Consider the following 18,425-nt stretch of genomic DNA (forward strand, 5'->3'; position numbering starts at 1 on the left):
CGGTTTCCTTTCAGTATTTATCAGATGATAGATATTATTATGGTTTTGAGATTAATTTTTTATCCATGTTACTTTCTTCCAAAATGCTTAGATTATAGTGTGATACGTTAAATGAGACAACATTCATAAGAAAATAATTTGGCAAATTGGAATTTTAGATAAAACTTCCACTTCTTCCTCCAGATTTGTGTTGTTGGTGCGTTGTATATATTAATAAAAATCCTTCATTTAATACATGCACTTAATTTCTTTTTTAAAGCATACGGGAAAGTGTATATATTTATATAAAATCTTTCTTTGCCACTTCTCCAACATGCTTTTCCCCTTCCCAAATCTACCTAGTGTTAAGATTTTTTTCTGTTTGCTTCTAATATTTTTATGTGTATCTACACATTACAGATATGTGGATATTTTAACAAATTCTTTGACATATGGAATTGTGATAAACACTTCTGTATGTTTTTTATTTGATTTGTAATTTTTTTTTTCTTCCATGCTTAATTCTTTGCCATGGCTGCTCAGAATTCTAGAATATGAATGTGCCATAATTTAATTATCCTACTGGTAAACATTTAGGCTGAGTTCATTTTAAATTAGTTATTTAGGTGAGATAGTTCATAGATTTTAAAATATGAATGTTAATACCTCTTCAGGAGACAGAAAGGAGAAAATAAATGTTTCTTATGTGGAATCTGTCAAAACTAACAAATGTGTGGAACATTGGCATATATTCTTTTATTGCCATTAGGTAGTCTAATAGTATTTTTTTGTTACTTGCTTTCCAGTTGTAACTTTGTTTTAGTGGTCCTTATAATTAGGACCATCCTAAAAAAACCTGATGTATTTTTTATAAATTGGTTTTAAGACTTTTTAAATGATAGGTGATTTTTTGTTGGGGTGGGACCTTAGAGTGTCTTATGTTAAGTTTTATTTATACTTCCTATAGGGATTAGGAGCAGACAGCAAGAACCTGTACCCTTTCCTGCTCCCAGTAATTCAACTGAGTACAGATGTTTCCCAGCCTCCACATGTTTATCTTCTGGAAGATGGTTTAGAATTATGGTAAGAGGAAAAACTTGATACCATGGATCTTTTTTTTTTTTTCTGGCCTTCTTTATTCTTATGCCAGTAAAGTAAAGGTCATGCAACAGGGTTTTAAAAATTCAGCATTTAAAAACAAAAACAAAATCAATTTCCCCAAATTGGGTAACATAGTTACCTCTTCTTGGCAACTGTCACTCAGTGTAGGCCTATAATAGGCAAAATTAAACAGGAAATCTCAGTAGGAACTCAGCTACATTTCATTTTTGGGAATTTGGCAAGTAAAATGGGAATCCAATAAATTCTCCAAACTAAAAATTGACTCGAAATTCCCAGTCTGTTCAATGAGATATTTTGGGGGATATTGAGTTATTTCTCATCCTCTTAACTGCCATATCCACTAAGTGGTGAGATACTATGCCTCAGCCCCAAATATTAGTGCTACTTTTGGCCTTGACTTAATGTTTTGCTGAGTAATAGCATGTAGTGGTAAGAGGTATAAAAGTTGGCTTCTGTGGCTGGTCAGTGCCATAAACCTTTATTGCATGCCTGCTATGTTTAAGGAGCTGTACTAGAAAATCCTTTTGCTTTAAAAAACTTACTTTACTGATGGCAACAAGTTTCTCCGGGGTAATCTTTATTTAATATGTAGTTTATAATACATGAAAGGTTAAAAAACTCCAAAATTCCAATATTTTTATTGGAATTATAAAAACAAATCACAGAAGTAAACTGTGGGGAAAAAAATGAACATTTGTGGTTGTTTCTCTCTCCCTCCTCTATTCCCCTTCCTTCCTCCCATTTTTCTGAATTAACATCTTTGATTTTAAAGAAATTGTCTTTGGAGTAAATTATAAATTAATGATATAAATCAGAATACTGGGGTCCCTGCATGGCACAAATGGTTACATGCTGGACTACTAACCGAAAGGTTGGTGGTTCAGAGTCACCCAAGGTACCTCAGAAGTAAGGTCTGGCAGTCTGCTTCCCAGAGGTCACAGCCTTGAAAACCTGAGGGAGTGCACTTCTGCCTTGCACGCTTGTGGTCATCATGGATTGAAATTGCCTTGATGACAACTAATAACAATAACATTGGAATTCCAGATGAATGATTTTAAAGCATAACTGGGTAGATACTTATTGCTTTATAATTTGAATTTTTCTTATATTTTCTTCTAGGTTATGTTGTTTGAACTTAAAGGGCATGAGCATGTTGTTGAGACCTTTTATATTCATATATTTATATTTGTACAAGGATGGATTACTCTAGATTAGGGGTTGGCAAATTTTTTTTGTAAAGGTCTAAATAGTAAATAGGCTTTCTAGATCTTTCCTTCTCTGTCCAACTACTCATTTCGGCTGTTGTCCCACCAAAGCAGCCAAAGAAAATATAAAGAGTGGGCATGGCTGTGTTCTTCTTTTACAGAAATAGGCTGTTGGCTGTATTTGACCTACAGGTTGTAGTTTGACAACGTTTGCTTTAGAGTACGTATTATAGAGTACATATTAGAATATTTGTCTCTAGCACGTAAGTACTTCGTTAGAAGCATATAGATACAAGATAATGTTGAATATTAGGAAAAATACAAAATATTAATTACAATAAAGAGACAAACTTGGGTACTTTGTTGATTTGAACCACAAAATTACTTATCAGTATTTCCTTTGCCGTCGATTCCAGCTCACAGCAACCATATAGGGCGGAGTAGAACTGCCCCATAGGGTTTCCAAGGCCGTAATCTTTACGGAAGCAGACTGCCACATCTTTCTCCCAAAGAGCAGCTGGTGGGATCAAACTGTCAGCCTTTCGGTTAGCAGCTGAGTGCTTAACCACTGTGTCACCAGGGCTCCTTTACCAATATTACAGACCTGATATACTGTTTTTATTATATGACTATAAATTTTTAAAGGATAACAGAAACATGTAATAATAACAGTGCATTTCCTTTTACAGTAATTAATTTTTTCCTAGCCTTTATTTGTATGTAAAACAAAGTAGCATTTTATATAATATGTAAAAACAAAATTTTTTTATTAATTTACTAAATTAATACAGATTTCTTCATGTATTTTTCTTAGCGACTTAGAGCTCTTATTCGGAATGAGATAAAAGTGCCAATTCCAAGGTTATCACAATGTTAGCTTTGTGATTTGAATAAGTTAATAATCTTCAGTGAGCCTGGGTTTCTAAGGTGTTTAGTGCTTTGTATATGGCATTTAAGGTCTGGGAATGGATGAGATTGCACAAGAAGGGAAGGATAGATAGAGACCATTCTGTCCAAGGCGGAATCCTGATGCACTTAAAACATTTTGAGGTCACTGGAGGTGCCATCAAAGAAGACAGATAAGGGCTGTCTGTCTACTGATACAGGAGGAAAGCCAAGCCAAGAGGAGAATGTTTCTTAAAAGAAGGAATGGTGGGCTATGTCAAATCCTGCTGATTGGCCTAGTAAGAGAAGTGAATTTGGTCCCATGGACATGATGGGAGTTTGAATGGCATGGTAAGAACAGAAGTTAAAATTGGAGTAGACTAAAGAATGAAGTGTAGATATTTAAGGACTGAGAGCATTGACAGCTTGTTTGAGAACTTTGTCTATGAAGAAGGCATGGAAATGGGGCAGCAGTTGGCTGGTGTGGGGAATGGGAGGTCAGGAGCAATGATGCTGGAGAGAAGTGGTATAGCTGAGGTAGGTAATCAGGGATAGTGTTCAGAGCTCAAGTGGAGGGGTTGATATTTGGCGGCAGCAGGGACACTTCATTATAACTGGAGGCAGGAAGGTGAATTTCTGTATTTTGTATTGGGTCTAGGTTGGAGGCCTTTAATGGCTTCTGTTTGCACAAAGAGAATAGGAAGCACAGTCATCAGCTGAGAATTATGAGCTGGAGTGTACACAGGATATGAGAGGTTTATGAAGAGAGTATAAATAGCCTGGAGAAAAAGAATTTGAACTTATTAGGGATAATTAATGAGTGCCAGTTAATGTTTGTGATCATGAATATAAAGGCGAAACCCCTCAGATTGGTGATGTTGTTTAATTTTTTTCGTGGCTCTTTTTTACCTCCTTTTTCACCTCACTAGAATTTCATCAATGTAAATGGTCTTTTCAAAGAACCAGCCTTTGGCTTTGATTCTCTCTCTGTTTGCTTGCTGTCTATTAATTTCTTCTTTTATATTTATTATTACCTCTTTCTGCTTGTTTTAGGTTTGTTTTTTGTCTTTTGACCTACATTCTATAGAATTAGCTCATTAATTTTTAGTCTTCTTTCCTAATATAAACATGCACTATTATAAGTTACTTTTATTTTTAGACAGAATTTGAACAAAAGACTTCAGATAAACAGTTTTTGTTTTAGGAGATAAGAGGTAATGGATGCTAGGAAGGAGCTGGCAGTGATAACCATGCACTATTTAATGTAATATGCTCTTCATCATTAAAAATAAAAACAACTGTTTTGATTCCTTTCGCCATATACTAAGAAGTTTGTATCATTGTCTTTTTAAAAACTTTTCAGATAAACTTTACATGGTGGGGTGAATTATACTTTTAAGTATTGTAAAATTTTATTTTCTAGCATTTTATCTAATTTATTTTTCTCTGCAGATTAATTAGATTTTTAATTTATATTTTGTGATACTATAGTTTTGTATCAGTTACAGTTGTGTTACCAGTTTGTTAGGTTGTGTTCTTATTTTCTTTGTACTGGAATGGTTGGTTTCTGTAATATGAAAACTATCCTTTGGAACATTTGAAAATTCAGTAATGAAGCCAACTGAAACTGTACCTGTGGTAGTAGGGAGGAGTCAGTTATATTGTGGTAACGTTCCCAAGTTGTTCCTAAGCTTTTAGGTTATGCGTATTTTATTTTGGTTTTAATTTTAATTTTCTCTGTGTATTAATTTTGGTAGCTAGTCCCTTAAAATAACTCTTAAATACATTTTTTAGAGTTTTGTCTTTTCATTATTTTTAAAGAATTTACTCTTAGTTTTATTAATTGTGTGTTTTTGTCTTTTCATTAATTTGTGTTTGCTTTTTTTTTGAATTTTTTACTTTCTACATTTAATTATTGGTGGATTTTTCTAACAGTGTGAAAAAAATGGTTAGTTTCTTACCCTTGTTTTTCTTATTAAGTACTGGAACGTGTAAAGCTGTGAATTTGTCTTGGAGTATAAGTGGCTGTTTTCCATAAGTTTTGATATGTAATATTCTACTTTTTATTTTGGTGCTAGCATTACAAATTTTTAAATGACTTCTTTGACCCAACATTGTTTATTTTTTGCTGGTATAAAAATATATAACTCAGATCTGGATGTATTGCATTACAGTTGTAACATGTGGCTTGTACAGTTTTTTTTTTAACGTAATACGAATTTTAATGACCCATCACAGGCTCCATTTTTGTAACATATCCATATAGAATAGTAATGATGTTGTCTTTGTTTCAAGATAGATGTTCACATTTATTCCTTCTGTTTTCAGTTGTATAGTTCACATTGTCATTTTGTTATTTCATCATGACACTTGTTTATTAAAATCTCTGACTTAGTTTTCTTTGTGCCCTTGTCCCTTTTTTATTTCTAATGGCCTTTGATCTGTACATTAAAAAAAATATTATTTACTCTGGAAAATTTTGATACTTTTCTATATTGTTAAAATATTCAATAAATAGAATATAACATTTAAAATATTTTCATGAAGCTTAATGTGATGTAATATCTGTATGCATTGATTGATTTTGCACCTTTTAATTTTATCGGAAGGAGCCCTGGTGGCACGATTGTGAAGCCCTTGGCTGCTAACCGAAAGGTTGGCAGTTTGAACCCACCAACTGCTTTGCAGGGGAAAGATGTGGCAGTCTGCTCCCAGAAAGGTTACAGTCTTGGCAACCCTATGTAGCAGTTATATTCTGTCATATAGGGTCACTAGGAGTCAGAATTTTAACAATAACAACACAGTTCTTTTGGATTTAAAGTTTATCATAATACTGACATATTTACTTTGTTTAGATTTAACTATTTTTGTTAAGTAAGTCAAGTCATCGAAGTTAAATGTCTTTTTATATGTTCGTTGCCAATTTGGGTCTCCTCCTCTGTGAAATGCCTGCTTGTTTGTTTTGTCTATTTTTCTCATATTGACTTCTTTTGGATATTATTCCTCTGGCTACCACTCCTTTATTAATTTTATAGATTGCAAACATTTTTTCCCCAGTATATAACTTTTTTGGGAATAAACCAAAAGCAAACCAACCCCAGTGCTGTCGAGTTGATTCCGACTCATAGCGACCCTATAGGACAGAGTAGAACTGCCCCATAGAGTTTCCAGGGAGTGCCTGGCAGATTCGAACCACCAACCCTTTGGTTAGCAGCCATAGCACTTAACCACTACACCACCAAGGTTTCCTTTTTGGGAATATCATTTGAAAAATAGTAGTTATTAACTTCAGTGTAGTCAAATTTATCAATTTTGTTTTAAAATCTTTCTCTAACCTAAAGTCATAGAAAAATTCCCCGAATGTCTTGCAAAGTAAAGCCCTACTCTTCTCATGTAACTCCTACTAGACTTAATTTCTGTATATGGTGTGACGTAGAGGTTCAGTATCTAAACAGCAAAGACTGAGTAGTTCAGCCTTTCCTTACTGATCCTAATAGCCTCTTCTATTATATATGAGAAGGTCTTCTGTTCCGTGTACTATATTAAGTATAACAGATTTGTAGTAAGTAAGATAGATCTTGGCTAAAACCAGAGAATACAGCAATGTTTACCTGTGTTTGATTGTCTATGCAAAGGCATTCAACTGTGTGGATCATAACAAATTATGGATAACATTAGGAAGAAGGGGAACTCCAGAAGAGTTAATTGTGCTCATGTGGAGCCTGTACATAGGCCAAGAGGCAGTTGTTCGAACAGAACAAGGGATACTGCATGGTATAAAATTGGAAAGGTGTACGTCAGGGTTGTATCCTTTCACCGTATGTATTCAATCTGTATGCTGAGCAAATAATCTGAGAAGCTGGACTGGAGGATTGGAGGAAGACTCATTAACAATTTGCAGTATGCAGATGACACAACCTTGCTTGCTGAAAGTGAAGAGGACTTGAAACACTAACTGATGAAGATCAAAGACTACAGCCTTTGAATTACATCTCAACATAAATAAAACAAAATCCTCGCAGCTGGACCAATAAGCAACACGGTGATAAATGGAGAAAAGATTGAAGTTGTCAAGGATTTCATTTAACTTGGATCTGTAATCAGTGTCCATGGAAACAGCAGTCAAGAAATCAAATGAAGTTTTGCTTTGGGCAAATCTGTTGCAAAAGACCTGTTTAAAGTGTTAAAAAGCAAAGATGTCACTTTGAGGACTAAGGTGCGCCTGACCCAAGCCATGGTATTTTCAGTCACCGCATATGCATTTAAAAGCTGGACAGTGAATAAGGTAGACTGAAGAAGAATTGATGCATTTGAATTATGGTGTTGTCGAAGAATATTGAATATACCACGGACTGCTAGAAGAACAAACAAGTCTGTCTTGGAAGAAGTACAGCCAGAATGCTCCTTAGAAGTGAAGATGGTGAGACTTCATCTCACATACTTTGGACATGCTATCAGGAGGTACCAATCCCTGGAGACATCATACGTCGTAAAGCATAGGGTTGTCAAACAAAAGGGCAAGACCTCCAATGAGGTGGATTGACACAGTGGTTGTAACAACGGACTGAAACATGCAGTGATTGTGAGGATGACACAGGATCAGGCAGTGTTTCGTTCTTTTATATGTAGGGTCACTGTGAGTTGAACTGACTTGACGGCAGCTAACCACAAAAACACAGGAAGTCTTATTATCTGGTAAAGCAAGTGTATTCCCCACCCTACTGGTTTATACATGCTTTTCTTTTCTTCAGAAATTTTCTGTTTCTTCTTGGCCATTTGTTCTCCGAATCCCTTTAGAATCAACTTGACTAAGTTCCAGGGAAAACCCTCTAGGGATTTGAACTGAAATCACATTCATTTTGTATAACAATTTAGAAAGAATGTACATCTTCATGATGTTGGATTTTTGTGTCTATGCCTGTGGTAATGTCATTTATTTAGATCTTAACTGTTTGTTCTTAGCGTATAGAAATAACTGATCTTAGTTGTTTGTTCTTGGTATATAGAAACTGTTGTTTTTGTATATCAATATACGCTGTAACCTTGCTGAACTCTCTTTTTCAAAATTATTGAGATAATTTATATACAGAGTCTCTCCCTTTCTCTTTCTTTTCTATGTTATATCTTGTGAGAAAGGAATATTTAACTTTTTCTTCTTCTCTCCTTGTATTTTTTATTAATTGACAGATGATTCGAGAGACCCTCTTCATATAACATGAAATAGATGTGACAGTCGACATGGTGATAGAGAGTATTCATTGCTTGCTTCTGTTCTTCAGGAGATTTCTTTCAACATATCACTATGTGTATTTGCTGTGGGTGTTTCATGTTGTTGTCGTTAGGTGCCATTGAGTCGGCTCTGACTCATGGCGACCCTGTGTACAACAGAACAAAACACTGCCCGGTCCTGCACCATCCTCACAATCGTTGCTGTGTTTGAGCCCATTGGTGCAGCCACTGTGTCAGTCCATTTCGTCAAGGGTCTTCCTCTTTTTCAGTGACCCTCTGCTTTGTCAACCATGATGTTCTCCAAGGACTGGTCCCTCCTGATAACATGTTCAAAGTACATGAGTTGAAGTCTTGCCATCTTTGCCTCCAAGGAGCACTCTGGCTGTTTTTCTTCCACGACAGACTTGTTCATTTTTCTGGCAGTCCATGGTATATTCTGTATTCTTCGCCAGCACCATAATTCAAAGGCATCAGTTCTTTGGTTTTCTTAATTCATTGTCCAGCTTTTGTATGCATACGAAGCGATTAAAAATGTCATGGTTTGGGTCAGGCACACCTTAGTCCTCACAGTGACATCTTTATAGTGGTCTTTTGTAGCAGATTTGCCCAATGCAATTTGATAGATACCCTCTTATCCGATGAAGAAAGTTTCTATTTATGATCTGATAAGAGTTTATATTATAAATGAATGTATTTTTTTAAAGTAGAATTCCCCTTGTTTTGGAGCTGGTGTCACAATCATGGGTTTTTCCCTGTATCTTTTTGGGGGAAATGAGTAGGTAAACTAGCTATGTAATACTGTGATAAACTACAGCCCATATATATTTTTTATGCATTGATTGTTTCACATGGTCACACTGTGAAACATGCTTATAAGTAGCCTTTGTCATACTGTGAAGTTCATATTTATTAAGCACACCACATAAGTAGTTTTACTAATTAGCCAAATTTTGCAGTAAAGGACATACCAGTGAAATGTGGCAGAAAAATATTTCAGGAAAATCAGAACAATGAAATAATGTTTATCTCTCCTTAATGAATTCATAATAAGCATGCTTTTATCTTTGTCGTTATAGTTTCATTGTTACAGGTATTTTATTTTTGCTATGTGGGCAGCAATAATATTACATACAAAAAAAATCTTTTTTTTTTTGTAGGTAGATTTTTAAATTTTGATGAATTTGGTAATTTTTTTTTCCTAGAAAGACAATTTTTATAATATTCTGTCTTGTCCATTTGTTTTTCTTCCTGCATTTGCAACTATTTTTATATTTGTTATTATGTTAATGGCTTTAATGAGCATGGAAGATGATTTAATCATTTGTTTTTTCTTCGTAGGTTAGTGACATTGGAAAACAGCCCATGTATAACACCGGAGTTACTTCGTATATTTCAGAATATGTCAGCACTTCTTGGTATGTGTTAAAGCAGAAATTTAATGATATTTTCGAATGTAGCTATAATTTTGGGGCTTTATAAGTGACTTTCAATTACAGCTTCTGTTTTTTTTATTAAAGTCCGTGATTTTGATTTAAAAAATAAAGTCTGAATGTATTACAATGATTTCTAGATTTTTCTATAAAATTTTTAGTATCAATTTTGCTTATTAAAGAAAACGGTTGCTATCTGATCGATTCTGACTCATGACGACCCAGCATGTGTTAGAGTAGAGCTGTGCTGTGTAGGGTTTTCAGTGGCTGATTTTGGGGAAGTAAATCACCAGGCATCTGGGTGGACTTGAATTTCCGACCTTTTGGTTGGCAGCCAAACATGTTAACTGTTTGCACCACCCAGGGACCAGGGACCCCTACTTCTTAAAGAGTAAACACCAAATTTCATTACCTTGTGGGAAATTTTGTAATAAAAATAAAAAAACGTTCTTGGGAAACTAACTATAAATTAAACTTGAACACTGCCTGGTAAAATTTCTATGTATGATGGCAGTTCTATAAATTATTTAGAAGACTGTAGTGAAACTGCTTCTATATGCTGTAATTTTATCCAGCTTCCTTTACAGAGTGATTTTACAAGTGATTATTCATAAATGAGCTTTGTACCTATTTCTCTGATTTAGCTAAGGAACCACCACGATAAAGGTTATTATATATTAGGAAATCAAATTTATTGTTGAATTATTAGTTACATACAGACTGTAAAATCATGAAGTTTCATGTTTTCTAAGCAACAGTTTTGGCATATGCAACCTGGAAACTAGGCTCTGTGTTAGTGGTCTCTTAGTCTCTCAGCCTTCCTGGATGAGATCTACTTAAATTCATTTTGCCAATCTGAACATGTATTCTGACAATAATTAATAATAGAAAGGCAATACTTTTCTATTACTTATCAGCCTCCATTCACAAATGTGTAATTATTTTTGAATTTCTCTTTATAATATCCTGTTTATATTATTATTGTTTTGTGTGGGCGCTTACACTATAGGTTCACACCTAAAATTCTGCCTTCTTTTATTGTTTATAATATGTATTGCAAAAACAATTTTTTTCCATTCAGAGTCTTCATTCTTCAAGACTCATCCATGAAGCATCTCTAATTCCTTCATTAGAACTTTGGGCATACTAATATTGTCATGAGAAAGCACTTAGGCAGGAAAACACTAGGAAAAAAGTCATAATTATTATGGCAATATTTAAAGACTTTTGTCTGCAAAATTATTGTGATAAATTTTATTAGAGGCAGGAATATTACTGAGGTTTAATGATGTACCAGGAAAGTAGACTCACACTTTGAAAATATCAGTAAATGTGGACTAAAACACAGTTTCAACTGATAAAAAAAATTTTCCTCTCCTCATTTGTTGGATGACCATGGTGGCTGGATTATGTCCCTCACATTTTCTCTGAGTTTTTCTCTTCTTCTGCTCCATTCCTCAGAATCAGGTGAGATCTCAAATAATACCAAAATAACCATTTGTTTTCCCATAAAGAGACATTTGTTATTTATCATCTAGCATCTCCATGAAAGGGAACAATTCCAAAGATAAAGTCAGTGGCAATAGGCCAGTCACTTAACAGCACTCTTCTAGGAAAAGTAAATTTTGTCTCTTTCAGTCATCATAAAGAGAATAGATAACATCTTCCCTTTCCTTTATTCTCTAGTGAAGGCCTTGCTAGTTCTATTCTTCCTAACTTGCAGACCACATATAGGTCATACTGGGTAATCCATAATACTTCTTTATACTTTACACAGGAATGGAAATCTCAAGCCTGACCCGTTATCAACTATGTCTTATAAAGAAAACCAGCCACTGTCATGTATGTGTGATTCCACACAGTGGCCTCACTTCACCTTTGTATTCCACCCCAAATTCAGCATGCCTTTTTGCCTCTATAATGTGAAATTCCCATAGGGTTATGGAAAGGGGGTTTAGGAACCAGAAGGAAGAGATTTAAGCAAACAAGAAAGTATATAACTAACTTTAGTATAACCTTAAGACACTATTGCCAATTTTGTTAAGTGCTCAAGTACAGCTTTTTTTTTGTTTTAGATAGTATTTTATTGTGTTTTCAGTGAAAGTTTACACAGTAAGTTAGGTTCCCGTTTAACAATTACTACACATATTATTTAGAGACATTGGTTACATTTTTCACAGTGTTTTAACATTCTCATTAATTCCATTGTTGATGTTTTGCTTCCTGTAATCTAGTTTTCCCTGTCCCTGTACCCTTTCATTTGTGCTTTAATTATTGATGGAAAGCTTTTTAGTTGATGTGTAGTCCTTATCAAATCAATATTCAGTCAGCTGTTATGTGTTTAGAATATCTGGCACATTGTAAGCACTGTTGAAGTGTTTTGCTATTATGTTTGTTACTGCTATGGCTACTCCTACTGTTAACATTACTAGTATTTTAAAAGAAAAAGTACCCAATGACTGACTCCGTAGGATTTGTTACTTGAGTGAAGTATTAATGAAATTTCAACACTGTGATGATGAATACGTGATTTAAACTAATTTTCAAAGCTTTTTAAAATTGTGTGTTTTATAAATAGTATCAATGAGTAGTGATATGGATGCAGTTTGCATCTGAAGAACGTGTTTTCTCACTTCTTTATGTTACGAGTTAAGCAAGAACCAGCAGACTAAGCCAGTATTTTGCCAGGGGGAATTTTTTTTTTTTTTAAAAGTCTGTCTTATTGCATGTATATAGAATTTCTTAAAATTTTACCAATAAAGAATTTATACATATATGATTTTTGGGATCATGTTTTGATCTGGGTAGTGATGAATATACAGTCTATATTCTGTTGTATTATACTGTTATATGTAATAAGACATGTAAAATAGCATTGCATGAGCATTTGCTCATATTCCAAATGGTTTTCACTTTGTACCTGAAAAGAATTCCTACTCGTATGTTATTCTGGTGATTACATTTTTAAGACCATTATTACTAGTATTTTTTTTATGTGCAAGTTTTTATAAGGGAGCCGATTTGAAGAACAAAGTCTGAGGATTGAGAATATCTAAACAAAATATAATTGGGGGGCATGTAATAGGAAATCTTTTCATAAGTAGGGTAGCATATTCCATGTCAGCACAGTAGACACTCAGTAAATGCTCACTGAGTTAACCCCTTTAACCAGCACCAAAAATTTTAAATGAAATGAAAAGTTGGATCACATAGTTATCTAGTTCTTTTCTGAAAGCACCAAAAAAGGATCTTGATGTTCTTTTCTAAGTTTTCTAACTAGTGGGAAGTAGTTAGAATAGCATTGCTATCATTTAATGCCAGGTTTTAGACAGATACATGTACTACTCATTTAAATAGCACTCAGAAAATATTTGTAAAAAAGGTATATTACTTAATTTTAGAATTAAATCACTTCTTTTAAACTAATTTTAAGCAATGAGTTAATTTGACCATTTTTTTTTAATTTTTTATTTTGGCAGAACTAAGTTCAGAAAATCTCAGAACATGCTTTAAGATCATCAATGGTTATATCTTTTTGTCATCAACAGAATTTTTACAGGTATGTTGTAGTAGTTTTTGCATTATTTTGATTGTTTTCCCTTTGAAATCAGGGTATACGTTTTCAAAATTTAAGATTTGTGTGTTACTTTAAGGGGGAAAAAAAAACTTTGATCCACTAGAAGACAGATGTAATGCAGTTCTATAAGTCATGTTGTTTAACACAGAAAATACGTAAATAAATATATCCTTAGGTTCCTATAAAAATCAATGTAGTAGTGAACTTTGTGTACACTAAAATAGTGTAATTTTGAATTTGAATCTTTATATGCTTAGTCTATAATTTTTAAATAGATTATAATGAGTTTCAAATTGGATTTTGTGCCTTTTTGATATTGCACATATATTCGTATGTATAATTGGCTTTTTGATTGAATTTCAGACATATGCACTAGGTCTCTGTCAGTCCTTTTGTGAGCTGTTAAAGGAAATTACTACAGAAGGTCAAGTTCAAGTGCTCAAGGTATTGTCTTTTAAAACGAATATCGTTGTAAGTTTTATCTTTGCTTTTTATGAAATTATACCTTCATTTGGGTTTGGATGATTGGTAAGAAGGAGAAGAGTTGATATAGTTTTGGACAGGAAATTTTATTTTAGCAGTATTTAGTTGTACACTGCCTCTGGGAGGGCACTGGTGGTTCAGTGGGAGAATTCTCACCTTGCACTGGGAAGATCTGGGCTCTGTTTCTGGCCAGTGCACCTCAAGTATAGCCATCACACGTGTTTCAGTGGAGACTTGTCTGCTGCTGTGTTGCTAAACGGGTGTCAGTGGAGCTTCCAGATTAAGATGGACTAGGAAGAAAGGCCTGGCGATCTACTTCGGAAAATCAGCCAGTGAAAACCCTGTGGTTCACAATGGTCTGATCCACAGTAGGGCAGGACTGGGCAGCATTTTGTTCCATTGTGTGTGTGGTCGCCACAAGTCGGGGGCAACTTAATGGTAGCCAACAACAACAAACCCTTTGCAAATGGGAGGTAGAGAAGACAGTAAGAGGAATTTACACTTTGTACTTAATTCTGGCTGAAGGAAGGAAAAACTGATTGGTCATGTGGAAATGAAAGAAACTTGGAAGAAAATTGGCATGTAATTTTGATATTTTCATTATTGATCTGTCAGTTTGTGTTTTTTGATCTTTTTCTTCTACTAGACTATACTGTCTTCCATTATCCAAGGTTCAGTAAATATGCCCCCTATTTTCTCTGAATACGTAGTAAGTGAGTTGGAAGGGTGGGAGGTTCATAATTCTTATTGTTAAGGATTATGCAGCAATAATCACTGTATCCATTAGGAATACCATCTCAAGCACCTAGAATGTTACTGTCTTCTGTCCTGTGTATTCAAGAGTGTACATCCAAGTAGAGGGTACAGGAGTTGCCCTGACAAAATGTTAGGGGTATTCTAGAAAAAGCTTTAACATTCTTTTAAAAACTCTTTGTTAGTTGCCCAAATGTCTTATCACTTGCATACAGTTTGCCTCCACAGTACCTGGTGTGTAGTAGACACTTGAGTGTTTATTGAATAAACGAAAGTAAATGAATATATGGATGCCTATGTGAATGAATAGAAGTTTTTCTAAACAGGCATTCAGCAGACTAGATTTAAAAATGTAGATCCTACATTTTTTAATTATAATTTTTAAAATATATTCATGTGATATGTCATTTACATAAAACTCTAGAGATCATCTAAATGTATATACAGCTTAAGCTGATCTGATAAAAATTTCTAATTTAACCTTGGGTATCTTCAAAATACAGGCATTGATACTTTGACTGTGTCTATGAAGGAAGCTTGGGGAAAGGAAGAGGTTCCCGCTATGTAAAGTTGAACATATGTTCAAATTTTAAAAATCATGTAAACTGTTTAACCTTTCCAGTAGTAGTAACCACCACTCGTTAGAGCACTTCCAATAAAAAGAGGCTCTGACAAGCTTAGCGATCAAGTATACTTTAGGGAGATCAGTATAGAAAGTCATTGTAAAAGTTGTGCTGCTCAGAAGTTTGCCCACAGTGCATATTAAACTTGAATTTGTTCATTCATGTACTGAATTCCTACTCTGGGTAAAGCACTGTGCTAGTTGCTTAGCAGAGGATGAGACTTTTAGAAACAAAATATAAAAAATCATGGACTGCTATTTTAGGTTCTCAGTAGTTCAGAATACAAGGCGCTTGAAAAAACAACAGCATTGTAAGGCAGTGATCTCAATTATAGCCCAATTTCTAGTAATTATATCTGGGTAGCCTTGGGAATTTAAACATTTTATGCTTCAGTTTTCTCACTTTATAACAAGTGAGGTTTGGAATAAATGGATAAAAAAACAGTCTTTCAGCCCTTAAATTGTATAATTCTTGGGACAGATAATGTACGACTAGTGCAAATAATGTGTGTTACAGAAATTAGGAGGAGTGGTGGTCATTTCTGATCGGAATATTTAGACAAGATTTCATGGACTTCATCATTTGAAGTCCCCTGGAAATGGAAGATAGTGTTCTTCATGGGAGAGGCAGTGATAAATTCCAGTTGCTCCTGTGCATTGGTTTATACACCCAGCTATGCTACTTACATAGTTCTTGAATATTCTTTGGACTTCAGTTTCCTCATCTGTTATGTAAGGAATTGTGCTAAATTATTTTTAATGATATGTAATTGTGCATTATCTGAAATGCTATGTGTTAAACTATAATCCATATATTCTAAGTGATTAATAAAGGGGGTTGTTGCTCACATTGAAAACTTCTTGGACCAAATTTGAATTGAAAGCTTTTTTTTTTTTTGCTTTTGTGCAACATTATTAGTGAAGTAATTGTTGAAAGAGTCCTTGTTCTGAATTACTCGAAGTGGGCATTCTGTAATTTTCTTCATACAAGAAGCAAGGTTTTAGAATGTGTCCTAAGGAGAATAGTGTTCAGTTCTTCTTAGTATTTGTTTTCAATTCTGTGCTTGTGAAATAATTAGAGGCAGAATAGTGTAGTGGGTAAGACTGTAGACTGAAGGCAGACTGCTAGAGTTAGAATATTGGCTCTACTTCATAGGTATGTTACTGGACAAGATATTTTACTTCTCTGTTCCTCACTTTCCGTCTGTAAAATGGGGGTGATGATACCTTCATTTATTTTCTAGGGTTGATAGGAAGATTACGTGAGCTTATATATATAAAGCACTAAAAACAATGCCTAGCATGTAATAACCTAATGTAAGTGTTGCTATTTTTATCTAATTATATAATTTCCCTTTTGGGGGAAAACAGTATTACTTGTTAGACTCAAATGATTAATTTGGTTACTAACACCTTAGTATAGAAAAACAAAACAAACCAAATTGTTCTACCTCATTATTTTGACCATTTTCTCGAACGAAATGTTTATTTAAAATGAAGAATGTTGTTAGGTGCTGTTGAGTCGGTTCCAACTCATAGTGACCCTGTTTACAACACATCAAAATACTGCCCAGTCCTTTGCCATCGTCACAGTCTTTGTTATGTCTGAGCCCATTGTTGCAGCCACCGTGTCAATCCATTTCATTGAGAGTCTTCCTCTTTTTCGCTGACTGTCTACTTTACCAAGCATAGTGTCCTCCTCCAGGGACTGTCCTTCCTGAAAACATGTCCAAAGCACTTGAGACAAAATCTCTCCATCCTTACTTTTAAGCAGCATTCTGGCTGTACTTCTTCCAAGTCAGATTTGTTCCTTCCTCTGGCAGTCCATGGTATAGTCAGTATTTCTCACCAACACCATAATTCAAAGGCATCAGTTGTGCTTGGTCTTCCTTACTTATTGTCCAGCTTTTGCATGCACAGGAGGCAATTGAAAACACCATGGCTTGGGTCATAAAGAACGCGTAAGTTAAACTTACTTTTAAAAAACAGATGATTTACACACTGATGAAGCTTTACTCCTTATCAAAAACCTGTGTATCTCTGCAGGTTCCTTAAAAATAATTGTATTGATTCTTCTTCTCAGGATCACACAATTATTGAAAAATTTTTTATTGTGGAAAATTCTAAACTTGCATACTGTATACCACTACCCTTATTATAATTTTACTTGAAAGAAAATCTTTCCTTCCCCTTTTTCCCTTGAAATGGAAAAAAGTGATGTCATTATTTCTCCATTGGTTGTATTTTTTGTTGAATGATTCACCACAAATTAATCATCAACCAAATGTATTTTAAGTATTTATAACACTTAACACAAGCTACAGATTAAACAATTTCTGTGCAAGTATGCCAGCAGTAGGTCATTAGCAGGGTACATATACTTGAATTAAAAACTGGCGATCTGATAATGTTTAAGACTTTTTTTTGTAATAACATTGCTGTAGCTATGACTGTACATTTGATTTGAGGTACCAGAGCTGGATTTTATTATTTAATAAATGGATGTCAAATACTAAGAATATACTAGTTATCATGAATAAATTATTTGTTTTTATATAAGGAATATTTTAGGACTGTAATACTTGTATGCCATTACTTGAAGGCTGAGAGAACACTCAAAACTTTTGGTGTTGTCCTATTCTCAGAGTTCTGGTATAAATGTAATTACAGTTTTTAATATTAGATCATTGTTTTTAGTTTTTAAATACTGCTCAGATAGTGTTTCTTTATTATGCTGTGTAACATTTTTAATATATTTTTGAGTAAATGTTACTGTTATACCAATTTCTGGCAGTATGTGGAAGTTACCTTCTTTGTTCTTTGAAGCAGAAAATTACAATGTTATAAAAATTGAATGGAGAGACCAGTATGCCTGTTGTAGGATCAGATGGTTTAGACTTTTGTTGTACTCTGTGACTCTGAACAAGTTATCTAGATGAATACAATTATAATCTAAAAATATGCACATTTCAATTTTTTGTATTTCTTTAATTTAGAATTTGTTGATACGTATTATACACTACTTTAAGTTTTGAAATTCTCTTTTCTGTTAAAAACAGTCATATCAAACAGTATAGAGCCAAATTTCTTTCATTCGCTGTAATAAGACTTATTTAAGATGGCACAAATATCTTTAAGGT

The 18,425-nt window shown here is 34.1% G+C and overlaps 1 protein-coding gene across 2 annotated transcripts in view; it reads left to right on the forward strand.

Annotated features, from left to right (window-relative positions):
• IPO11 (importin 11) overlaps positions 1 to 18,425 on the forward strand; it is a 244,545-nt gene that overhangs the window by 122,307 nt on the left and 103,813 nt on the right. For both annotated transcript variants that reach the window (XM_010588166.3, XM_064272370.1), the window contains exons 21-24: positions 947 to 1,062; positions 9,759 to 9,835; positions 13,330 to 13,409; positions 13,791 to 13,871. In XM_010588166.3, coding sequence (XP_010586468.1) covers positions 947 to 1,062; positions 9,759 to 9,835; positions 13,330 to 13,409; positions 13,791 to 13,871 — 354 coding nt within the window. The remainder of the gene's footprint in view (positions 1 to 946; positions 1,063 to 9,758; positions 9,836 to 13,329; positions 13,410 to 13,790; positions 13,872 to 18,425) is intronic.

Source organism: Loxodonta africana, chromosome 2 (assembly GCF_030014295.1).
Source record: "Loxodonta africana isolate mLoxAfr1 chromosome 2, mLoxAfr1.hap2, whole genome shotgun sequence".
Taxonomy (NCBI): Eukaryota; Metazoa; Chordata; class Mammalia; order Proboscidea; family Elephantidae; genus Loxodonta; species Loxodonta africana.